This window comes from Phacochoerus africanus, chromosome 1 (assembly GCF_016906955.1).
Source record: "Phacochoerus africanus isolate WHEZ1 chromosome 1, ROS_Pafr_v1, whole genome shotgun sequence".
In the NCBI taxonomy this organism is placed as follows: Eukaryota; Metazoa; Chordata; class Mammalia; order Artiodactyla; family Suidae; genus Phacochoerus; species Phacochoerus africanus.
In genome coordinates this window covers 174639275-174665346 of record NC_062544.1, presented here as the reverse complement: position 1 = coordinate 174665346, position 26072 = coordinate 174639275, and the positions used below count along the sequence as shown (strand labels likewise).

The following is a 26072-nucleotide window of genomic DNA, read 5'->3' as shown; positions in this document are numbered from 1 at the left end:
GTATGTTTCAGATCAGGATGTGTAGTTAAATATCAAAAGATGCAGTTATTAAATTGGATTTTATTAATTTATATAAGTAAACTGATTCAGCTTTTAAATTTTATACTGAGTTACAAACTTAATACTTCTTTTGTAGGCATTTGTCTAGTGTTAGTCACATTGTGCTTGATGAAATCCATGAGAGAAATCTACAGTCAGATGTCTTAATGACTGTTATTAAAGATCTTCTCAGTTATCGACCTGACTTGAAAGTAGTATTGATGAGTGCAACATTGAATGCTGAGAAATTTTCAGAATATTTTGGTGAGTACAATTATAATTGTTATTTTAGAAAGTTATCACAAAACCACTGGATTTGGGGTTACTTAAAAAAAACCTAATACAGTGGTAGGTACAGAGCAGTCAAAATAAATGTTTAGTAATTCATTTTATTTGAATGTTCACCTACTATCCTCTCTTGTCTCACAGATAGAGAATTGGGCCTGTTTTTAAAAATGGTGGCATTGGCTCTGTTCTCATAATGAGGTCACATAGCCTTTTGATGCTACCACCAGATAAAGTATCATCACTGAAGTCAAACCACAGATGGAGTAATTTTATCAACTTTTTTGTGATTTTTGTGTGGCTTTTATATAATATCACGGTTAGGGTGGCAGTTTGCTAATAATAGTAATAACCAGCAACTACTCTGGGACATCTTCAATATGGTATATTTGGCATGTCTTCATTAATCTTCATAAGGCATTGTGAAGTATTATTTTCACTTTTACAGATGAGAAAACAGCCTCAGAGCAGTTATGTAGTTTACCCAAGGTTGCATAATTAACAGAAGGTTAAGAGGATTTGAAACTAAATTTGACTAGCTGCAGAGTAAGCTTTTAAAATTATGTCTCACTTTCTCTCCTGCTTGTAATTGTTGAAGGAAGGTGGAGAAAAGGGAGGGAGTTAAAATGGAATAGAACCACATTTAACATGCTTCTGTTCAATGCAGTTGACTTTCAAACTTGTGAGATTAAGTTGAACATATTATATCGTGTCTATTTCTGTCTCAGTCCTTTTTGATGAGAAATCCAGAACAGACATTGAATACTCAAAAGTCAAAGGCAGAGTTGTGGTGCCACCTCAGGTACCTTGGTCTCTGCTGCAGTGTTGGCCTTTGTTTGCAGTATGTATGGTGTGTTTTGCTTGGTACAAAACATACATATAGCATTTAAATAATAAGTTATTTATAATAGTTAACAATATGTACTAAGAGAATTTTTTTTTTTTTTTAACTAGTGATTCTGAAATAGTAAGCAGCAATTTAATATTTGATTGGGTCTTGCTTTAACTACTTCTTTTCTTCCCTAATTCTGGGTACCAGAGGAATGATGCTTCTTATGTAGATTTCACTAAAACTTGGGTTCTGTTGGTACCATCATGGCTAGTGATGAAGACAAAATAGACTTCTAACTAAATGGGTTTTGAATCCAACTTAAAATGCTCTATTCTTTGGTTATTCTAGGTTACTTTGTAGAACTGTGAGATGTGTGTACAATTTGGTAACAGTAAATTGGTATTGAGTGAAGACTAGACTGCTGCTTCTTATTAAGGTGGATATGGAAAAATAGGGTAGAGCTATAAAATTTTCAGGATCACTTTCTGAAGTTAAGAAAAATAGTGAAGTCATTCTATTTATATTCTTGATTTTACTTTTTGAACTTGTGAGTACAGATTAATGTTTTATCTACCATAATAGGTAACTGTCCAATGATACATATACCTGGTTTTACTTTCCCGGTTGTGGAGTATCTTTTGGAAGATATAATTGAAAAAATAAGGTAAGTAAATATTAAGAACTAAAAGATTAAAAGTACTAATATGTCACTATTCTGTTAAACTTTAGTGTCAGAAACTCACACTTAACCATTTCCTCTTAAAACTTTGTTTTCCTTAAACCAGGGATTCCCAAACTTGGTTGCACATTAAAATCACCAGGAGCCTTTTAAAATCCACATTTACACTCCATATTTTAATTATATTACAAAGTATGGGCTGGTAGTCAGGCATTGCTATTGGTTAAAGATTCCACAGGCAGTAAAGTTTGGGAACCTCTGTCTTTAGTGTTGAATCTCTTCTCATTCTCCTTCCTGGTTTTTGTTTGTTTGTTTGTTTTTAAGGCTGCAGGTGTGACATAGAAGTTCCCAGGCTAGGGGTCAAATCAGAGCTACAGCTGCTGGCCTATACCATAGCCGCAGTAATGCCAGATCTGTGCTGCATTTTTGACCTACAACCGCAGCTTGTGGTAACGCCGGATCCTTAACACACTGAGCGAGGCCAGGGATCAAACCCACATGCTCATGGATACTACTTGGGTTCGTTTCTGTTGAGCCACAGTGGGCACTCCATCCTGTCAAAATATGATTTTCTCCTCAAGTTCTCAGACTTTCCTCAGCCTTTTATGGTATCTCTGTGCAGTCCCTTTTCCATGACCATAATTCCATATTTTCACAGTTTTCAGAACAGTAATTGCAAAGCCGAAGTTCTTCCTGAACTCTCAACATGTTACCTAACTCAGTACTCAGTAGCATCACAGATTCCTTGAGCCCCACATTTTCAACAAAAATTCCTGATCTTGTATTTGATTTCCCCCTTCATGCTTCTGCCAAAAAATTAAAACAATGTTTGTTGCTTAGTATGCCTCATAACAGTTGCTGCTGTTATCCTCCACCCAGTTGTCCAAGCTGTAGAACAGAAGAGCTGGTGTTTATTAAGCTGCTACGTTACTAGGATATGTTAACTGCTTTACATGCTTAGTAACTAAACTTCTCTTGTCATTTGGTATCCCATCCCACTCTCCCCCAGGAAATTCCTGAGAGCTTTCTCCTTGAACTTACCTTCTCATTTTTATTTCTTCTCTTTAAGGTCGTTTTATCTGTCCTGTGTTAATATAATAGTTCCTCTCTTGGAGGTCTTCATTCTCACAACTGCTGCCAAATATTTTCCTTTAAAAAAGCTGGTCATGTGAACTTTCTTCCCTAGGGCAAGCCCCTTCAGATTTCTCTTTGAAAATTAATTTTAAGGAGTTCCTGCTGTGGGGCACTGGGTTAAGGATCTGGCATTGCTGCAGCTGTGGTGTAGGGTACAGCTCCGTCTTGGATTCAGTCTTTGGCCCAGGAACTTTCATATGCTGCAGGGGCGGCAAAAAAAGAAAAAAAAGGAAGGAAAACTCAATTTAAGAACCTTTATTGGTTTGTCATGGCCTATAAGAAGAGTACCTCAGCTGGTGGGCCCAAGTTTTAGATCCCTCAACACTCTAGCTACTAGCTGCTAGCAGGCTTTTCAAAGAGCTGAACAAAATTACCTTAGTATTCCCTGATGAGAAAGGGGCTGGGAGAACACAGCCCATCAGATCAAGTTCCAGTTCTTTAGCCAGTCACCCCAAGGCTCTTTATAGACTGGCCCTGTCTTTTTCTAGCCTCATGCACCCTATGGTCTGCCCATCTTTAATGCACTGTTCTCTACTATGCCAGCTCCTGCCCTTTCTTTGATGACTTTGTGCTTATTACTTGTTATTTCCTCCCTTTAGAGTTACATTTGCCACCTTCTCCACTATTGATTATGTAAGAGCAGTCCCAGCTTCATTGCACATTAAGCCTTCTCCAGTCCCTCTCACAGAGGGAGTTACTTTCTCAGCTAGACAAGCAGAGCACTTTTATCATATCTCATATAACATTTACCTTATTGCCATGTAATGTATCACTTTATATTTGCCTCTTGCACTATATTTCAAATTTTCAAGGTCAAGGATTTTTGTCCTGTTCATCTTTGTAACTAGTGCATAGCACAGTGCCTGGTCTATAGTAAACACCTGAATAAATATATAGATAGATATAGGAACATTTGTGCTGAAATTTTTCAAGACTTCACACCTTACTTGTTAAAAGGAGGAAGCCAGGAAGTGATAGTGGTAATGTGAGAACAGAGATCCTACTGAGTATTTTACATGGAGAAAAGTTAGCTGAATTTTGGGTGGACATTTATTTAACAATTTTTTTTAACTTTATGGCTTGCACTGTGCAGTAAGATCTGAGCATAAGACAAGGAAAGACCTGGTACACACTCTCAGAGCTTAAATCTGGATAGGGAGGCATATAAGCTGTTACTTTAAGGTGTAATTGAACTCTTCTGGGGAAGTGAAGTGTATATTAGGAATGAGTTTATAAAGTAGGTATAGGCTAGATATGTTAGGAAAGCTGTGAAATTCAGAGTAGTAAAGAGGGAATTGTGTGTTGGTGAAACAAAAGTGAAAGAGTGTGTGTTGGTCTTCCGTACTCTGGTTTTATCATCAATGCTCATAAATTTTTGTGCTCTCCCTCCTCATTTTCCACTTTCTACCATGTTTCCCTCTTCTTACCCTAGCACATTTACCAGTTGTGTTCTAAGAGGATAGTAGGCAACACCTTGACAGTAATGAAAACAAAGTTTCAGGGATCAGTAATCTAAAATTACATAAAGATGAACTGCTTTCTTAAGCTCCCTAGAAGGCAGGAAGTGTACAGGAAATTGTAGTGGGGGGTGGGGGGGGGGGGTGGATGAGGTTTTGAAGCAAAAGAATGTTGTCTCTAATAGTCATCCCTAAGAGGGGAGTGGAAGGAGAGTGGTCATTGGACAGAAGTTTTCATCAGAAGACCCCAGCTAGTCCCTTCCTGGAGGAAGAGCTGCATTATAGGGAAGTAGGGAAGAAAGTAGAGTGAGATGTTATGGAGGGTTGTGATTGGGTACCGGGGTGGGGGGGTTACCTCTGGTTTTGGAATTGCTGGGAAGGGAGCCAACTGTGGGTCCATCCTGCTGACTAGACTAATCTCTGTCTCAGGTTGCCCTACTTCACGTTGGTGCCTCTATATGTATCGAAGACTTAGGGGAATCCTGGGTCACAGGTACTGAATAGGGAAGGGGATTGATTAATACTTTTGGGGTGTCTGCTATGTGTCAGGCACTGTGCTTTTATCACTTTTTAAAAATCCTCATGCCAATGCTGTTATGAGAGTAATGATCTCATATAAGGGAACTAAAAGCCAGAGGTTTTTACCTTGCCCAAGGTCATACAGCTAGTCAATGGCAGAGCAAGGACATCAGAATCATTCTGTCTGACTCACAAAGCCCATGCTCCAAATCTCACATTCCATCCAGATGCTGTCCCCTAGGTGAACTTGAGGGGCTTTGGGGTTAAATTTAGGTTCATTTTTCTTTGTTTCTCTCCACCTCTGTGCCTTTCAGAACCACTTGTGGTAGGTGAGATTCTTGGGCAGATGCGTCCTCTTTTTAGCAGTCACTGCAGCTTGGTGGAGTCATAGTGTAGTACAGGATTGACACATAAGAGATTTGAATGCTGATTCTGGCTCTGCCATTAGCTAGGTCTGTGAGACTGAACAGAATTAAACAGTTCTCAGATGTAGGTCTATAGATCTATAGCTACACTGTCTGAATCTCCTGGGGCAATAATTAAAATTCCTGGATTACCAGACCCCAGCCAGACCTACTGAATCCAAATCACAAGGTATAGGATATAGGAGTCTACTTTACAAACTCCCCAGGGGATTCTTATGTGCACTCTGGTTTGGAAACCTGTATTCAAAATCTGAGTCTTTTAGGCAGTCATTAGTATTATTTTGGACTTATATTAATGTTAACTTCTAATTTAAAAGCAAATTTAAAGTTACCCTTAGTTATTTCTAAATTTTGATTGCTACAGATCATCTAGAGGTTTATATACTTTGATAAGGAAGAATGATTTTTACCTAAAATGTCATTTTATGTGTTAATGAATACTTAAATTGATATTTAGCATTCACTAGAAAATAATAGTGAAGATGTTCTTTAAAATTTATTTTTAAAATCAGAAATGTAAAAAGTCAGATACTAGCTAAAACCAGAGTTTCAAAAACGTGAAGCTATTTAAGAATGTCTTTATTTTAGATATGTTCCAGAACAAAAAGAACTCAGATCCCAGTTTAAGAGGGGTTTCATGCAAGGGCATGTAAATAGACAGGAAAAAGAAGAAAAAGAAGCAATCTATAAGGAACGCTGGCCAAGTTATTTAAGAGAACTCAGAAAAAAGTAAGTGTTTGAAAATAACAGAGGCTAAATGGCTAAAACAAAGAGATTTGTTTTCTTAACTTTGTATATATTTAAGGATGGCATTACAGGCCTCATATTCCAGTTGAATACTATGCTGATTGATTTTGTAAACACAATTATAATCCCAGTAATTCTTTCCTATCTATTATGTTTCCCATTTGCAGATTGAATCAATTTTAAGATTTTATAGCAAGTTAAACTTCAGGAAACTCAAGTATTTCATGACTTTATTTGACTTTGATAGGTATTCTGCAAGTACTGTAGATGTTATGGAAATGATGGATGATGATAAAGTTGACCTGAATTTGATTGCTGCCCTTATTCGATACATTGTTTTGGAAGAAGAGGTTAGTTTTGTTTTTCTTCAAATGAAATAATTTCAATTTTATTTTTGTATCAGGGCCATGAAAAAATAAAAATTTCTTAAATGCCTTTTAAAAATAGCCCATGAAAGAACTAGCTTTTGACACCAGAAATAGGAATTTCAAAATACCAAAAGATTTATTAGACATTTGACCTGTTTGAAGAAAAGACTGAACAAATAAAATATCTGGATTATAAATCCTGTTTTTAAAAAGTGAACTTGTTTTCTTTAGTTATAATTAGTTACTAATTATAACTAATCCTGAGCTTATATATTTATTTTGATTTTTTTTGTGTTTTTAGCAACGGACCTGAGGCATATGAAAGTTCCCAGGCTAGGGGTCAAATCGGAGTTGTTGCCACTGGCCTGCACCACAGCCACAGCAATGCTAGATCCAAGCTGCATCTGCAACCTACACCATGGCTCACGGCTACACCAGATCCTTAACTCGCTGGGCAAGGCCAGGGATCAAACCCACATCCTCATGGATACTAGTTGGGTTCATTACTACTGAGCCATGACAGAAACTCCAAGCTGAGCTGGTATAGTTTTGATGAAGACTTAAGGGTTCACTCACAGTTGTACTCTTGGTATATTTTGTTATATGATTCTTTGTAATGGTTATTTCCCTCCATATAGGATGGTGCAATATTGGTCTTTCTGCCAGGCTGGGACAATATCAGCACTTTACATGATCTCTTGATGTCACAAGTGATGTTTAAATCAGGTATTATAAACATTATTTTGTTACATTTATAAGAATGGTGCTTGAATCATATGTAGCCTGATTTTTTTCTTTCATTTGAGCTTGGTGGTCTTAGTCCAGGTTGAGGTTTTTCAAAAGTTGGATCTTTTTTCCCCCTCAAGTTCTAGGTCAGAGGTGAAGATGGTAGGTATGTAGTAAAGTTCTTTACTTAGTATTATGGTGAGACTCTTTCCCTTCTCTTCCTAAATTTGCCTAGTAAATATTGGCCTTTGAGGTTTTTGTTTTTTCACTTGTTACTGCATTTAGTTGGGCAGGAAAGAAATTTGAATTTTTCTGTTAGCTCAGTAATTTATAACATCACACCCTTTTCCTGACTATACAACAGAGTCATCTGTGGCACTTCTTTAAAATGTAGATACTCAGACTGCATCCCCACCCCAAGTATTAGACTGTGACCTGGATATCTAAAGTTTTGAAAAATCCCTTAGGTGATGATGATTGTTTGACAGCATGTTTTGAGAGATGTAGCCTCTTAGGTCTTAAGGAAATGCACAGGGACATTTTTCTGCTGTAAAATTCAGTTAAAGCTTTTTCAGGAGTCATTATTAACTTCAGTAAAATACAAAACAAATTCCATTTAGTATTTTACAATTCTAAATATACTCCCTAACATTACTCTGTTAAGTGCTTTTTTAACAAAACTACTAAAAATATATATATATTTTTTTGTCTTTTTTTTTGTCTTTTTAGGCTGCACCCATGGCACATGGAGGTTCCCAGGCTAGGGGTCTAATTGGAGCTGTAGCCTCTGGCCTACACCAAAGCCACAGCAATGCCAGATCCGAGCCTCGTCTGCAACCTACACCACAGCTCACGGCAACACCAGATCCTTAACCCACCAATCTAGGCCAGGGATTGAACCCACAACCTCATGGTTCCTAGTTGGATTGTTTCTGCTGCACCAAGACGGGAACTCCTAAAAATGCTTTGATCTAATTTTAATGGCTGAACTAGATTTTATTCCTTGTTAAATCCCATCATGGTAATGCTTTCAAAGCACTCCTTATAATTAAAATTATTTACTCTTCTCTACCTGGCAAAATATTTTTGCTGATTACTATGACTTCTCTATAATGAAATACTGCTTTCTGTATTGAAGAAGTATAATTGTGATTAAATTATACAACTGAATTTTTTTTTTTTAAACAACTGGAGTATTTTTGGCTGAACCTTCAAACTTTGCTTTCTTCTCACCCATCATAAATGGTATCAGATAATCTTATAGTTCTAAAAAACATGAATGTGTATATATTTTCCAAGAAAAATGCAGTGAAAATCATTTCAGAGGGGAGTAGGGAAAGGAGGTGATATTACAGATTACTAACTGCATTAATTTTTCTGATTTAAATGAATTATTCTCAAGATACCACCAGCTTAATTTCTTTTTAAAAAAACTTTTTAAAAAAACTTCAAAAATTTAACAGACTAATTTTTAATATCATCTGATAATCCAGTCTATAACCAGATTTTCCTGTTTTTCCCCAAAGTGTTTTTCCCATCTCACTTGTTCCAACTATAGAAAAAGTCAAACTGATGGATTATTTACTGTAGTTTTAGAACATCACTCCCATTCTCCTCTTAAATTTTCCCTATGGTGAAAAAGACTAGGTCCAACTTTCTGGATTCCTCTGAATCTTTATGGTATCATTTCATTTAATCCTCTCTTACCTCTGTTTTCTGAAAACTAGAAGTTAAATCTGAAGGCTCGACTCAGAATTAAGTATTTTGAGTTGATGTATTTCATATTGTGTCATAGAGACAAGTAATTCAGAGCATTCTGTTTTAGCAGTACCTGTTGCTCGATAGCTTTTTATTACTTTTTAAGTTTAGGAGGGTCATAGAAAGTATTTGGGGAGCACCATATCTCCTTTGAATGACAACAGTTCTTGGGAAATAGCTTGGGTTACTTGGACACTGGTGCTATTTCTAACAAATTTACCCTTCCTTAACACTTTCCCTCCTTCCATCACTATACTGCCAGAGTTTCTCTCTGCTTCCTAATTATCATAAAAGGACCTAAGAGACTTCATTTTGAAACTTAAACCATACATAAAAAATTTCTTATATTTCTAACAAAATTATGTTAGAAATGTGGGTCACTTTTGGAATGTATCACATTTAACCAATGTTACTGTTTTTTTATATCATTATTTTTAAGCAGGACAAGGAAGTATGGGTGTAGACTTAGTGATGTTTTTCTAGCATAATTTGAGGAGATTGCTTCCAACTTTTAAGCATTCTGTAAGAATTTAGAGCGTATGAAATAACAGAAAAAATGTCAAGGACAGAAAATAAAGTTGATCTAACTGTACTTAGGAATGTAAATTAAAAATTGTTGTGGCTTAGCACTAGAATTCATTATTCCATTATGTCTTTTGGAGCTTTCCTGCAACCATTTATCTTAAAGTTTAATTTGCTTTTTAATTTTCAGACAGGTTTCTTATTATACCTTTACATTCACTGATGCCTACAGTTAACCAGACACAGGTATGTTGTTAAATTTATTTATCTCTCAAACTGAGGCAGGCTTTAAGGACTGCTTATTGTGTGTTCTGTTATATTTTATTTTTAAGACATTTTCGAATAAGTAATCCATATATAAAATAACTTCTTTCAGAACCTTTGCATGTGAGCCTTCAGGGGGTGATTGCTCAAAAACTTGAATTAAGAGAGGATAATCCACAAATCAGATTAGTTTTGTCGACATTAGGGAAATGTTTAAAGATTGATTTCACCAATATTTTTTGGGTTTCCCAAATGAAAAGGTGTGTGAGTACCAATAAAAATATTCCAGCCCAGAAATTAATAATCTTTGATGTGCTACATACAGCTTGATGTTTGAGATTTTGATTAAACGGAATACTTTCAGGTATGAGATTTCAGTAGTGTATTATTATGGTTTTGGATGTTTTGGCTATGTCAGATTTAGGGATTTCTTCAGTTAGAATGAATACTACATGCTCAAAGGCAAGATAATTTTCTAGACTGTGGTGCTTGCAGGTCCTATTAGAATGAGATGGAGCTGTTTTTTTCACACCTTTTCTGAGAAAATATCAGGACTTTTTGTGTTGAGACCTTTTTAATACCCTTTTTGCTGGTACATTAGTCCTGAGTAAGGCTTAACCAGCTAGATTAGATATAGCTGAAGGAAGAAAAGAGAAAACTCTTGATTCCAGAGATAGACAAAAGAGCATCTGGTGTGGAGGTACTTCCATCTCCCACCCCAACCATAAATTATTTACTCCTTTGCTAGAGGGTATGTGACTAGACTGGCAAACGACATTCTCTCTTTTGACTAACCTTTTTATAAATGAGGGGATAAGTTCGTGCTTTTTTTTTTTTTTTTTTTGCTTTTCAGCTAAGTGGTACATGGCCACATGTCTTCCTTCTACTTGAGTGGTTTTGCCATCATGACATTTTTGTAGGATTCTCCATTTAAAGGGTTTTTTTTTTTTTTGTAAAAAAAAAAAAAATCATTTGATCTCTAGTGTATGGTGGCATGGTCAGCTGACTGTGATTCCACTTCCAATGATTAGGCCTCTACCTGGTTGGCTGGTGATCTTAACTTATATAGTTTTGGGTAATTCATAATTCTTAAACTTAACTTCTGTCCCTCTCCCTTAAAAGCTTGCCTGTATAAGACATTTGTACTCACCAGCATTTGTTAAAAACTGTAAATTTAAAATTATATTTAAATATCACAGTAATTTATGTTGTTTAAATATATAAATTCACATTATCTATAAATTTGAATTATCATACTTCATTTGAAACTTGTTTGTGATAAGGTTGTGACATGTGTGAAAGATTTAGTTTGGTTTACTAAAAGGGGATTTTGTAGTATTGAAGATGACATATCTTATAAATATATCTGTGAATATTAGATGCATATGTCAGTGAGTGAACACAGAATGCCAAAATGAACAATATCTAAAGTAATTCCTCTGATTGCAAGAATGATGTATCAGAATTTAATTCACTCTTAGGATTTCATTGTATTTTACCTTACAGGTATTTAAAAGAACCCCTCCTGGTGTTCGGAAAATAGTAATTGCCACCAACATTGCAGAGACTAGGTAACGGTTGTTTTAATTAAGGACTATTGATGATTAATTTGAGCCCCATAAATTATTAACACACCTTAAGTTTTTTTTTTCTGTAAAATACTTTGTAATCTCTTAAAAATAAAGCTATTTTAACATAGTCATGGTAGTGAACATAGGTTTTGTGGTTCGTTGTTGTTATTTTAACCTGTACTGAGTTTTTAGAAATAGCCTTTAAAGTGGATGTTTCAAAGCTTTCCTGAAACGCATGGGAACTGAGGTCAGGTTTTCTGGTTGGGGGTGGAATTGTTTGGCAGTTTGGTCTTAGTTGTATATAGCCCTTAGAATGTATTATAATCCCTTTAGAGATAGTGATATATCAGTACAGTCACTATAGCACATTGTCCTATAGAAGCTGATACTTAATCATGGTACTGGAGGGCCCCCAAAGATAGGTGTGAGGGTCCTCAGGCAAACTATGAAGTTTGGCTATGGGAACATTGCAGTTCAGCCTGTGATCTGTAGGACTGGTACCACTGAAAGTGCTGATGTGCTGATGTTGCCTGTGATTTGCTGCTTGATCCCCATCCCTATTATGTTGGTAAATGTGAGAAGAGTGGTGAAAATCTTGAGTCAATTTGATTCAGTCAGTTTGATTCAGTTTAAAAAAAATGCTCTAAAAATCCCCATTTGTAGGCCTGTTATAGGTTAGTATTTTTGATGTGTTTCTAACATTTTTATGTATCTATTTCCAAACAGCATTACCATAGATGATGTAGTTTATGTGATAGATGGAGGAAAAATAAAGGAGACACACTTTGATACACAGAACAACATCAGTACAATGTCTGCTGAGTGGGTTAGTAAAGCTAATGCCAAACAAAGGAAAGGTCGAGCTGGAAGGTAAGATGGGAGCTTTGACTGAAGCCTTTAGAACACATGAAAGTTTTATGTAGCAAAATGTGGTTGCTGGCGTTTAAAAATATTTAGGGAGTTCCCGTCGTGGCTCAGTGGTTAGCAAATCCGACTGGGAACCATGAGGTTATGGGTTCAATCCCTGGCCTTGTTCAGTGGGTTAAGGATCCAGCGTTGCCATGAGCTATGGTGTAGGTTGCAGATGGGGCTCAGATCTGGCATTGCTGTGGCTGTGGTGTAGGCTGGCGGCTACAGCTCCGATTAGACCCCTCACCTGGGAACCTCCATATGCTGCAGGTGCAGCCCTAAAAAAGACAGAAAAATAAAATAAAAAAATAAAAATATTTAGGAGAGGTACCTTTCATATTTCTAAAAACTTAACTGCAAACACCTTTTTAAATGGGAAAGCTCTTTACGTCATGGTTGCTTTGGAAAAATTATCTGCCAAGTTTTTTCTTTTGTGATTTTTCTACCTATCAATCTGGTTTATTAGAATTAATATTTTTATTCTTTATTATATTAGTTATATTATAATTTCTTCTTTTTAAGCATACATTACTAACAATGGTATGCTAATAATATTTAAATGTCAGGTCATCTTCTGAGCACTTTACATACATTAACTTGCTTAATTCTCACCACAATGCTACGAAGTAATTTATTATTATTAAGGCACAAAGAAATTAATTCATCTTTCCAAAGTCACACAGATTCTTTGGTAGGCGAGCCAGAAGTTGAATCCATGTGGTCTGGCTCCACAGTGTGGGCTTCTAATCACTATACTTCACAGCTCTACTGGTTTTTCCACTATCAGTTAGCAATGAAAATACCTTTGTCCCATTGGTGTGGTGATAGAATGAAAAATAAAAATATCTGTCCTAATGATAGGAAAAAAGACTTGCCTTTAACACAAATAATTGCACTTATTATTTGTTTTAATGTATACTTGACAACATTTTTACACCTTTACTCATTTGAGTAGTAGAATCATGTCTGGAGTTTTCTTTAGAGTTTTTCCTTTGCCTCTTATAGGTAGAACAAAAAGATTCCCATTAATCTTTAAATATTCACTGAAGTCAGGAAAGGAGAGTCAGGAAAGAAAACTTTACCGACCACTTTATCAACCATTTGTTTTAAGTTTGTACTGTATCTTTAAAGCTCTGACTCAGTTGATACCATCTTTGTTGATTATGGAAGTGTGACTTGACTTCTAGGTGGTTTATTAGATTATGTAGTTGGTGCTGTGCTTAATGTACCTTCTAATCAGTTAACAAGGAATAACTTGATTGGGAACCTAGCAAGACTGGGATTTTCCCACGTAGACCATCACTATTGAATATTGATTCAAAAAGTCTACGCAGTGGTGAATGGGTTTTGCCACACTTTTATAAATGAGCAGTAAACACACTAGGCCTTAGGTTTGATCCATGAAACAGTTATAGAAATGAAGTATTACATTTTATCTAATTTGTTATCCCCATTATCCTGGTGAAAGTTAACTGGAATCTCAGCGCTTTAATTCTAATTGAAAATAGTCCTCTGTATGTATAAATTCCTTTAACAAACCCTAATTAGATTGATAATTATTTTGAAGTCCAGAGCAAACTATATTAATTATGTGAAAAAGGCTCTCTTTTAGTTTCTACAGGCATGCTATATAGTAGATAATGGGTCTTTGTAGACTCCTGACAGAAATAGCTAAGATTTATAGAATTTATTTTTATTCCTATAGAAAAATGGCCTCCCTCTCCTTTAATAACAAGCTCCTCTACAAATATTTATTCTGCTTGAAGATGGCATGCATTTCTTCACCTCTTCACATCTGTCCTTAGCATTATGCAAAGAATATTATCATTCAGGTCACTAGATGCAAACAGTAAAAAATAAAAGAGTTTCCAACATCCCTCTGCAAATTCGCTAAGTAATGCATACCTGAATGCTTTTAAAATAATACAGACAGGAGAACATAATGCCAGGATTTGGTGCATAAAATGCTCACAAGACACAAAGAGATTAACCTCAGTGTACTGCTATTGTTGTGCATGGCAGTCTGGAATCTGTAAGATAGAAATAGGGAGCTAAATTATTGGTAGGGGAAGGGAGTCTGTATTTTTTAAAACTAGGACTAAGGGTTAGTAGAGTTAGTCAAAACAGATGGGGAGGAGTTCCCATTGTGGCTCAGTGGGTTAAGAACCTGATGTAGTATCTGTGAGGATGTGGGTTTGATCCCTGGCTTCGCTCAGTGGATTAAAGATCCAGTGTTGCTATGGCTGTGGCATAGGCCCACAGCTGCAGCTCTGATTCAACCCCTAGCCTGGGAACTTCCACATGCTGCAAGTGTAGCCCTAAAAAGGAAAGGAAAAAAAAAAAAACGCAGATGGGGAGATAGACTATATATGACTAATTAAAATGAAATAGTAATTAAGTAAATTAGTTACCATATGGCTTGTAAGAAATAGATAACTCTGGAGTTCTTAAAAAGTCACTGATAATACTCTCTCCTCTTCCCTTCTTCCCCTTTTTTTAAGAGTTCAACCTGGTCATTGCTATCATCTGTATAATGGTCTTAGAGCAAGCCTTCTAGATGACTATCAACTACCAGAAATTTTGAGAACACCTTTGGAAGAACTTTGTTTACAAATAAAGGTAAATTAGGTGGAAGAAAGTAAGAAAGTAAATGGGGTTCCAATTTTCAGCATCTTTTATAGAAGAAAGTAGTATATTAACTTGCCAGAAAGAATTTTTACCATGAATTTGTTTTTGTGTGGTAGTACAATTGATCCTCTTGCTTCTTGGGAGTTAAGGGTGCCGAAAACCACATACTGCCTTCTCTTCAAGGGAATGGATAAATGACTCACCCAGGGGTGGGTAATTGAAACAGTTTGGATGGAATCAGGACTCAAACCTTTGTTTTTTTGATTCCACATATTGTGAGCTATTATTGAACACAAACTTTTCCCACACTTAAAGATCTGTGAAATGAAAGTACAAGTACTGTATTTATTGGGGAAAAAAAAAAAATCTGAATGTAAGTTGGACCCATACAGTTCAAACCCCTTCAAAGGTCAGCTGCAAACTGTTTTTAAGCTTCCATGAGATGTTCATTAAACAGTTTTTAATTATGTACTGCTCTGGAGCCAGGCTACCTGTGGTTGCATCTCATCTCCTGCGGCAAACTAGTTCTGTTACATTTGGCAAGTTATTTAAATTAACTTCACATAAAATTTTTAAAACAGTGCCTGGCACATAGTGTTGACTAAATCTTAGCTTTTGTTAACTACATCATCTTAAGATTATTCCTCATTATAAACTACTTAGCATTTTTCAACATCTTATATATTTTGATGTAATTACCCAGCCAGCCACCTTATTTCAAAGGTAATTGGTAGTCAGCTTGTTTGTTGAGATTTTAACCAGCTACTTTGATCATTAATGGAGCTGGTGGGTGTTAGTAGTATGTTGGTCTTTAAACATGTTTTTTATAAATCATAGATAATTTTAACTTATTTTGGTTAAATAACTTGAAACTCACATTAGGGTTTGATGCTTTACTCAAGTGAGTGACATAGGCAGGACTAAACTCTTAATATATGACATTTTATTTATTTGTCTTGCTACAGATTTTAAGACTAGGGGGAATTGCTTACTTTCTAAGTAGGCTAATGGATCCACCATCGAATGAAGCAGTGTCACTCTCCATAAAACATCTGATGGAACTGGTAATTTTGATTTGGTTTTTAATTCTAACTTAGAGTGTGAAGTAAGCAAGCCAGCTAATTATACAGTTTACTCTCATTACTGCAAGGTAGGCCAATGAATGTGTAGTGTCAAATTTGATTCACTCTTTGTTCAGCTTGGAGTATGAAACATCAGAAAGTTATGAAATGATACTTGTGTGATTTTCTTATCTTTCTGGGCTCTTTCCATACTTTTTTTTCATTGTAGGCCTGATTTAAAATTACATACAGTCTTGAAATCTTTCAGTTATGGGTCCTCTTCACTTGTATATGTTTTTTTAATATGGCTGTACCTGCAGCGTATGTGGGGTCCTTTTAAACCACTTCAGTGGGCCAGGGATCCAACCCACACCTCTGTAGCAAACAGAGCTGCTACAGTCAGGTTCTTAACCTACTGTGCCATAGTGGGAGCTCCTTCATTTGTGTTCTGGAAATGAATTTAGCTGTTTTATTCTTCTCTTTCTGGTTACCATGTATGTAGAGCATTTGTCAAATCCAAGTAACTTAATGACAGTATGGAGATGGCTTTTCTCCAAAATATATCCCTCTACCTATCATTTTATTCTTAACAGCTTTTTTCTTTGGTTTCTTTTATGAAGTCAGCATTTTAAGGAACTAGTTGCAGTGTCTTTAGTCAAGTGACCACTTAGTGGGTAGCCATCCCTGCACAAGACTACATTGAGAAGAGGCATGGGACTGGCTATGAGTCAGTGCCCAGAATGGAGAGAAAGAAGTTAGAGCCGTGATGTCCAACACAGATATCTGCCAGTCACATGACTGCATTTAAACATTGGAATTAAATTACAAATTACAAATTCTGTATCTTGGTCACACGTACATTTTAGATGCTCAGTAGGTAGCTACCATATGAACATCACAGAAATAAACATTTTTTTGTCAGTGCTAAAATTCTGTTGATTTTTGCTGGGTTGGGGATGCTAAAGATGTATTTCACTTCTCAATTTTATTTGAGCAATCTATACAGATAATTTTGAGAATTTAGTCCATATGAAAACACTGAAATAGCTCAATGGGAATAATGAGTTGTTTAAGTGAAAAGCATTTGTAACTTATCAGACCATCTTTGTTGGAATTTCAGTTAGATTTAGTGAGGTTATTGGCATTTTAGGGAGTTGTGCAGTTTTACTACTGACCTCTCTTCCCCTCCAGAATTTTATCTAATAAAACATAGCAATAGAGAGCCAGATGTGGTGATCAGAGAATCAGCTTACCTGTGGTGGAGAAAGATGACCACAGGATAGCTGGACTCTGAAGCCAGAGTGGACTTTGCTCTCTCCCAACTGAATTTAAGAATCAGTCCTAATTAGCCATTTGCAGGCAACAAAATTATAAAAAAAAAGGCCCTGTGTATCCTTGCCAGCAACGGGTCTGAACCCTACATTAAAAAAAAAAAGCAAAAAACCTTAACCTTTTTATTGTGAAATACAGCTTGCCATTCCAGTATTAAATGAGGCATCAACTCATACTGGTCAGAATGGCCATCATTTAAAAGTCTATAAACAATAAATGCTGGAGAGGGTATGGGGAAAAAGAGGAAAATCCCTCCAACACTGTTGGTGGGAATGTAAATTGTTGCAGCGACTGTGGAAAACAATATGGGGGTTCCTTAAAAAACAAAATGGAGTTACCACATGATCCTGCAGTCCTACTCCTGGTCATATATCTGGAGAAAACCATAATTTGAATGTACATGCACCATCGTGTTCACATCAGCACTGTTTACAGTAGCCAAGACATGGAAGCATCTTAAATGTCCATCAACAGAGGAGTGGATAAAGAAGATTTGGTACATATATACAGTGGGATATTACTCAGCCATAAAAAAAGAAGGAAAAAATGCTCTTTGTAGCAACACAGATGGACTTACAGATCGTCATATTAAGTGAAACAAGTCAGAGAAAGACATATGTTATCTCATATATGGAATCTAAAGAAAAGAATGATGCAAAGGAACTTACAAAACAGAAATAGATTCACAGATGTAGAAAGCAAACTTACAGTTACCAAAGGGGAAGAGAGGGAGAGAGAAATTTGGAATTGGGAATTAACAGATTAAACACTACTATATATAAAGTAGGTGAAAAACAGGACCTGTTACATAGCACAGGGAACTATAGTCAATATTTTGTAGTAACCCGTAATGGAAAAGAATTTGAAAGATAATGTAGGTATGTATATGTAGATACATAACTAAATCATTTTGCTGTTTACCTGAAACATTGTAAATCTTTTGTACTTCACCTGAAAAAAATTGAGACAAAAAAAAGTCCAGCTTAATGATTTATTACAAAGTAGGCACTATGTTGTTTTTATTCATGTTAAGAAGTTAAAAACATTTCCATTATCCTAAAAGCCCACCTCATACTCTTCCAATCATTCTGCTGTTACTCAGTCCCCAAAAATAACCTCTATCGTGACTTGAATGGTAATCCCTTGCTTTTCTTGGTTTTGCCATTCCAGTATACGCCTTTGTAAAGAGCTCGGTTTAATTTAATCCTTTGCAAACTTTACGTGAATTTATATAGGATGTGGGGGGGGGTGTTTTTTGAGCTTTATTTTTAATTTTTGAAAGGGGACACTAGGCTCTGAATTCTTTTACTGAAAATTTTGAGATTCATGTGTATTAATTGCTTTTAGCTATAGTTCATTCATTCTCTTTCTTTTTTGTTTTTTAGCACCTACAGCATATGTAAGTTCCCAGGTTAGGGGTTGAATTAGAGCTGCAGCTGCCAGCCTATGCCACTCCCACAGCAGCACGGGAGAGTCTTGAACCACAGCTTGCAGCAATGCCAGATCCTTAGGCCACTGAGCAAGGCTAGGGATCGAATTTGTATCCTCATGTATAGTAGTCAGGTTCATTACTGCTGAGCCACAGTAGAAACTCCCTAGTTCATTCATTTTAATTTCTTTACCATATTCTGTTATTATATTACCACCGAAAGGCATTATAGTTATTTCTAATTTGAAGCTATTGCATACAGTGCTGGTATGAATATTCTTTAATATTCAGTGCTTCTTGGTGTACATGTTTAAGTATTTCTCAGGGATATACACTTAGGAGTGAATTTATTTGGTTGTAATGTATATATATGATTAACTTCGATAGCTAACACCCAACCATTTTTCCAAAGCTATTGGACTAGTTACACTATTACCAGTGTAGGAGAGAGTTCTCGGAGTTCTGAAGTGCCAACAACCCTTAGCATGTTGATAGGTGTATAGTAGTTGTGGTTTTAATTTGCATTGCCATGACTACTATTGAATTTTTAGGCATGTTTATTGCCCATTTGGATAGTCTCATGTATAAATTATTGATGCTTGTTTTTCTGTTGTAAAATGACATAGTATACTTTTTGTGTACTCTTTTGTCTTTCTAGGGCCGCACCTGCTACATGTGGAGGTTCCCAGGCTAGGGGTCAAATCGGAGCTGTAGCCTCTGGCCTACGCCAGAGCCACAGCAACGTAGGATCCAAACCGCGTCTGCAACCTACACCACACCTCACGGCAATGCCAGGGATCAAACCCGTGACCTCATGGTTCCTAGTCGGATTTGTTTCTATTGCGCCATGATGGGAACTCCAACATTTTGTATACTCTTGGTCTGAGCCTTTTGTCAACTGTGTATTACACATGTTTGTATTTTTACCTTTCTATTTTTTAATAGTGTTTTTGACAAATTCCTAATTTTAATATCAAATGTGTCAATCTTTTTATTGTTACTGCTTTTTGTCCTTTAGTAAGTCTTTATCCTAGAGTCATGAGGATGTATTGCTTTACCTTTTTTGTGTTCTTTTTCACACTTATGTATGTAATCTATCTGCAGTTGGTTTTGTGTGGGTGTGTGTAGGTGAGGTAGAAAATCAAAGTTTTTAGATAAGTAGATCAGTTGACCAAAACTTTATGGAAAAGTACTTCCTTTCCTCTTTGTTCTGCAGCCGTTGTCATAGATGAGGTGTCTATGGATTTATATGTCTGTTTGTAGGCTCTGCTTTATTCTGTTGGTGTAATGTTTCTGTCTTGAGCTGGTGGCACACTGCCTTAATTATAATATTGAGTCTTATCAAACAGGAACATGATCTTTCCCATTGATTTAGTTATTCAGTTTCTCTTGTGTGTTTCAGTGTTTAAAGACTTACTTCTCAGTGGTAGTTTTGGATTCTATGTTAACTTTAAAATTTTTCATTTTCTTGTGAGTCTGATATACAGAAATTAAAATTTTTTTTTTATATTTTTTCCTTAGATTTATTAAATGGCATATGATATACACTGATTTCTTTTTTTTTTTTTGTCATTTTTTTTTGCTATTTCTTGGGCCGCCCCTGTGGCATGTGGAGGTTTCCCAGGCTAGGGGTCGAATCGGAGCCATAGCCACCGGCCTACGCCAGAGCCACAGCAACGCGGGATCCGAGCCGCGCCTGCAACCTACACCACAGCTCACGGCAATGCCGGATCGTTAACCCACTGAGCAAGGGCAGGGACCGAACCCGCAACCTCGTGGTTCCTAGTCGGATTCGTTAACCACTGTGCCACAATGGGAACTCCTAAAATTGGTTTTGAATGTTGACCTTATGTTTATTAGTGCTATGAAACCCACTTATTCTGATAATTATATATAGTTTTTTTTATGGTCAGTCGCATCTCTAAATAATTGCAGTTTTACTTAATCCCTTCCATTATTATCCAGTATCCCTAGGACAGGGTTGAGCAGAAGTGATATGATGGTGTACATTCTTGTGTTCTTAATCTCAAAGGGAAAGCTGTCAATAATTCATTGAGTGTGTTTTTTGAAGATATTTTGTAGAAACTATCAAATTATGGAATTTTCCACTCTTAGTTTACAAAGAGATTTTTATCATACATGGATAATTGATTTTATAAACACCTTTTTGGATTCTAACGAGCTTGTAGCATCATGCTGTTTTTCATGTTTAAATTGTAATGTATTGAATTACATTGATTTAATGTTAAACCAGTTTTCATACCTGGAACAAACCTAACTTGCTGGGATTCAGTTGAGTTTATTTTGGTTTTAGTTTCTCATGTATAAGATTATTCAGTTTTCCTTTTTCCAAATATTTCTGTCAGGTAGGTAAACAAGATTATGCTAGGCTCAGAAAGTTCAGAGTATTTTATATTTGTATATATATATTTTCTATTCTCTGAAAGAGTCTTTATATCATTGAGGTTATTTCCTCCATTAAGTTTAGTAGAGGTCTGTGTCTGATGTGGCATATATGAGTTTTAGGGGTGTGTGTGTGTGTGTGTGTGTGTTTTCTTTTTACAGCTGCTCCTGTGACATGGAAGTTGCTGGGCTAGGGTTGAATCGGCGCTATAGCTGCGGGCCTACACTACAGCCACAGCAACACCAGATCCAAGCTGCATCTGCGACCTGTGCTGCAGCTCGTGGCAACAGCTAATCCTTAACCCCACTGAGCAAGGCCAGGGATTGCACCCACAGCCTCATGGACACTATGCTGGGTTCTTAATCTAATCCACTGAATCACAAAGGGAACTCATTGTTTGTTTGTTTGTTTGATTTCATTTACTAAAAAATGTTTTGTACAATTTTCAAAAGTTCCACTTCATTTACAATTATTACAAAATACTATTATGTTTACAATACATGCTTGTAGATTATTTTACACCCAATGGACTATATCCTTGTAATCTTAAACTACTATCTTGTACCTCCCACTACCCCACCTCGTAACAAATTAGCGGCTTGTTACCAATGGAAGAAGCGGGGTGCAATACGAGTTATATTTTTATTATTTTGTTGTTTAAATCTTGTTTTGAATTGTTCTGGACATTGTATTTACAAAGGTCTTTTTAGATAAAAACTTGGAGGTTACGGTGATAGTTTCTGCCACAGAGGATTTGTGTTGTTGCCTCTTCTGGGGAAAAACACCCAATTTTGGGTTCCTTCCCTGGACTTCTGTCTCTCCCCAACTCCTGGTGTCTTCAAGCAGCTTTTCTAGCTGCGCTCAGTGGGATTACTGGATCAAGTTACCTAGGTAATCCGAATGGCAGTCACTCCCATTTTGGGGAATTCTGGGTATCTTTTACCTCTTGCCCTCCTTTCTCATGCCTCCTAAAGTACTACCATGGAGCTATGCATTGTATACTCCAAATATACAACGGTGTCTCATTTTTTGTTTTAATTTTCCCACAACTCTTTTGCCTTACTGGATGATTTTCTGTATTTCATTGAAGGCTTGCTAATGTTGCTTATTTATACTCTCATTTCTCTTCTAACATTTATAGTAAAGCCGAGATGTGGATTAGTTTTGTTTTTATTTAAGGAAGTTTCTAACCTTTGAGGATATCAGAACTTATCTTTTGATGAGGAAAACTAAAGCGGAACATAATAAAGCATTTGAACGTAAGAGAGTGAGGAGTATCCTGGTTTTTTTTTTTTTTTTTCCTTAGGGCTGCACCTGTGGCATATGGAGGTTCCCAGGCTAGTGATCGAATTAGAGCTGTAGCTGCCAGCCTTCACCACAGCCACAGCAACACAGGATCCAAGCCATGCCTGTGACCTACACCACAGCTCACAGTAACGCCACATCCTTACCCCACTGAGCAAGGCCAGGGATTGAACCTGCATCCTCAAGGATACTAGTTGGGTTCATTAACCACTGAACCACGATGAACTCCTATTTTGTTTTTTTTTTAAGCAAACTAAAATGTGATACTTTGCAGTGTCTTTTAAACATAAACTTTTACTTTACAGAATGCTCTGGATAAACAAGAAGAATTGACACCTCTTGGAGTCCACTTAGCACGATTACCAGTTGAGCCACACATTGGAAAAATGATTCTTTTTGGAGCTCTGTTCTGCTGCTTAGATCCAGTACTCACCATTGCTGCTAGTCTCAGCTTCAAAGACCCCTTTGTGATTCCATTGGTAAGACATACCAAATAAAAGGCTAGATATATTTAGATACACAGGATAGGTATTTGTTTAGATACATTTTTTATTAGAATGCCATTCTCTGTTATATACCATCAGAGCAATTTAAGCTGCCTTTATCTGTTTGTAGGGGAAAGAAAAGGTTGCAGATGCAAGAAGAAAGGAATTGGCAAAGGATACTAAAAGTGACCACCTCACAGTTGTGAATGCATTTGAGGTAATATTGGAACATATTTAAGTTCTTAAAATCTGTATTATAGGTTTTAGGAATAAATTGCTAAATGACAATTTTTAAAATTAGGTGAATATTTGAAAAAAAAGTATCATTTTTCAATTTTGTGGTACCTCAGTACATTTCCCCTTTTGGGAAGAAGACTGTATTTGTGTTTTAATAACAAAGGAACAACTGAATAATTTATTTTAAAATTTTATTTGCTATTATTCATTTATATCTTTGTCTTATCAACATTCATGATAGATGGTCTCTTTTTGTTCATTAATAAGCTATACCTATATTCAGATTTAACTTTTTAGTAGAGTTATCATAATCGTGTATACTATTCAGGATATATTCTTAAAGCCAGGCTTATCAGAAGATAAACTTTATCATACATCTTTGCAGCATTTAAATGTAATTGGTGTATAGAGTAGTATCTTTCTACTAAAGTTATTTTGGTTATCTCTTAATGACTAGGATCATGAGAAGTTTGTTTTTTTAGTTGGTTAATTTCAAAATTCTTTGACTTTTTTTTTACAACAAAAATGCCAGTAGGAGATTCAGTTATTTGCAAAATAAAGACAAACTATTAAGTAATCTTTGCTTTGGAGAACAGTATCACTATTTCTTCATTTCTTTGCCCCATAGGGCTGGGAAGAAGCTAGACGACGTGGTTTCAGATATGAAAAAGACTATTGCTGGGAATATTTTCTGTCTTCAAACACACTGCAGGTAATGGTGACTGTTTTGAAGTGATTCTCATATATGCTAGATAAGTGAATATATGTATCCATTTTGTATAATCAGATCTGTAACAAAAAGTTAATTATGTGTGTTTGTCTAATGAAATCAAATGATTATATAGAAAAATAGAAGGAATATATATTAAATCAACTGCATCCAAGTAAGAAAAGTTTTATAACATAATAAAAAACTAAGAGTCCAGAGGTTAGCAGGAAGACAGAGGCTTACTTACTATTCCTGCACCCACCCTTTTGTTCATTTTGCTGATTTATCCTGAAAAACTTCACTAATACTCCTAAAATCTATTTTAAAATATCAAATAGGGTGAGTATCTTTAACTTTTGGGTAGGTATTTTTATCCTTAACTAACTTGGTATAGTAAGGAAACACTGAGCAGGAGGCATTGGTGAAACAGAAAAACGTAAACAATATAAACAGGGCAGATGCACATTAAACTTCAAACTCTACACTGAACTGGAGAAGTAATCTCAAGCCAGTTGGAGGAGGAATATCCTTACCTCCCCCATCATATTACACTTCAACTATGTGGCGTGAACCCCAGTAGTAGACATTTAACAAATCTATGGAGGTAAAAGAATCTGAATCTAGCGTGTTTAATTAACAAAGTGAAAAGAAGGGTCCTGACCACTCTGAAAGATACTACAGCCATTGAAGAAAAAGATGAAACCTAGTGTCTCAAAAGAAGATAAAACTTCATAGTAAGGAATGGAGTTCCTGTCGTGGCACAGCAGAAACAAATCCGACTAGGAACCATGAGGTTGCAGGTTTGATTCCTGGACTTGCTCAGTGGGTTAAGGATCCGGCGTTGTCCTGAGCTGTGGTGTAGGTCACAGATGCGGCTCGGATCCTGTGTTGCTGTGGCTCTGGTGTAGGCTGGCGTCTACAGCTCCAATTGGACCCCTAGCCTGAGAACCTCCATATGCCATAGTAGCAGCCCAAGAAATGGCAAAAAGACCAAAAAAAAAAAAAAAACTTCATAGTAAGGAATAGTTTAAGAATGTGAATTCCGTAAAACAAAGATAAGAGAAATAAACCAGTATAGAATGAAGGAAAAGACTGCTGAGCTAAGAAGACAAATTGGAGACCAAAGAATCAAGGAGCAAAATGGGTAACACTTTGTTTTTATTTTATTTATTTGTTTTTAGGGCCACACATGCTGCATATGAAAGTTCCAATGCTTGGGGGTCTAACTGGACCTACAGCTGCTGGCCTACACCACAGCCATAGCAACATAGGATCTGAGCCACGTCTGCAACATATGCCACAGCTTGCAGCAATGCTGGATCCTTAACCCACTTGAGTGAGGCCAGGGATCAAACCTGCATCCTCAGGGATACTAGTTGGGTTTGTTTCCTCTGAGCCATAACGGAAGTCCAAAATTTTGGGCAACACTTTAAAGGATAATGTTGCCATAGATGAAAGGCTTGAGATAATCACAGTTTATAGATGCAGCTACAAAAAAAAAATAATAATCAGTAGAAAGCTTATAGACAGAAAGACAGGGACTGATCCATCATGAAGGTAATGGGTGTCTATGTAGAAAATTCAAGTGTTCCTACTGTACAACTCAGGGAACTATATCCAGCCTCTTGGGATAAAACATGATGGAAGATAGTATGAGAAAAAAGAATGTATATGTATGTGTATGACTGGGTTGCTTTGCTGTACAGCAGAAATTGGCACAACATTATAAATCTAGAATTAAAAAAACAAAACAGAACTGGGGAAGTTCCCATTGTGGCTTAGCAGTAGCGAGCCCAACTAGTATCCGTGAGGATGCAGGTTCGATCCCTGGCCTTGCTCAGTTGGTTAAGGATCTGGTGTTGCCGTGACCTGTGGTGTGTGGGTGGAAGATGCCTCGTGGCTATGGCTGTGATGTAGGTTGACAGCTGCAGCTCCGATTTGACCCCTAGCCTGGGAACTTCCATATTCCATGGATATTGCCCTAAAAAGCAAAAGAAAAAAGAAAAAATTCGGGTGTAATTGGATATGTGTTCAAAAAGATATATGTAAGAACATTTCCCTGAATAGAAAAAAATGAATTGACCACGGTATGAAAAGATGGCTGAATCCAAGTATTATTTTAGGATATTCTATCCAGTCAAGATACTATTTCAAGTATAAAGAGAAATGACAAACAGCAAGAAGGCACTTAAAATATTGCACCTATGAGCTGTTCTTGAAAAACTCACTAAGACTGAAATGCTGCCT

General features: G+C 36.4%; 1 protein-coding gene across 2 annotated transcripts in view; it reads left to right on the top strand.

The window, feature by feature from the left end:
- The window catches only part of DHX36 (DEAH-box helicase 36), a 50507-nt gene that overhangs the window by 15203 nt on the left and 9232 nt on the right, over positions 1 to 26072 (top strand). For both annotated transcript variants that reach the window (XM_047785151.1, XM_047785160.1), the window contains exons 8-20: positions 137 to 303; positions 1739 to 1820; positions 5959 to 6099; positions 6365 to 6467; positions 7124 to 7211; positions 9682 to 9737; positions 11262 to 11326; positions 12053 to 12196; positions 14737 to 14854; positions 15829 to 15927; positions 22700 to 22873; positions 23010 to 23096; positions 23745 to 23828. In XM_047785151.1, coding sequence (XP_047641107.1) covers positions 137 to 303; positions 1739 to 1820; positions 5959 to 6099; positions 6365 to 6467; positions 7124 to 7211; positions 9682 to 9737; positions 11262 to 11326; positions 12053 to 12196; positions 14737 to 14854; positions 15829 to 15927; positions 22700 to 22873; positions 23010 to 23096; positions 23745 to 23828 — 1408 coding nt within the window. The remainder of the gene's footprint in view (positions 1 to 136; positions 304 to 1738; positions 1821 to 5958; positions 6100 to 6364; positions 6468 to 7123; positions 7212 to 9681; positions 9738 to 11261; positions 11327 to 12052; positions 12197 to 14736; positions 14855 to 15828; positions 15928 to 22699; positions 22874 to 23009; positions 23097 to 23744; positions 23829 to 26072) is intronic.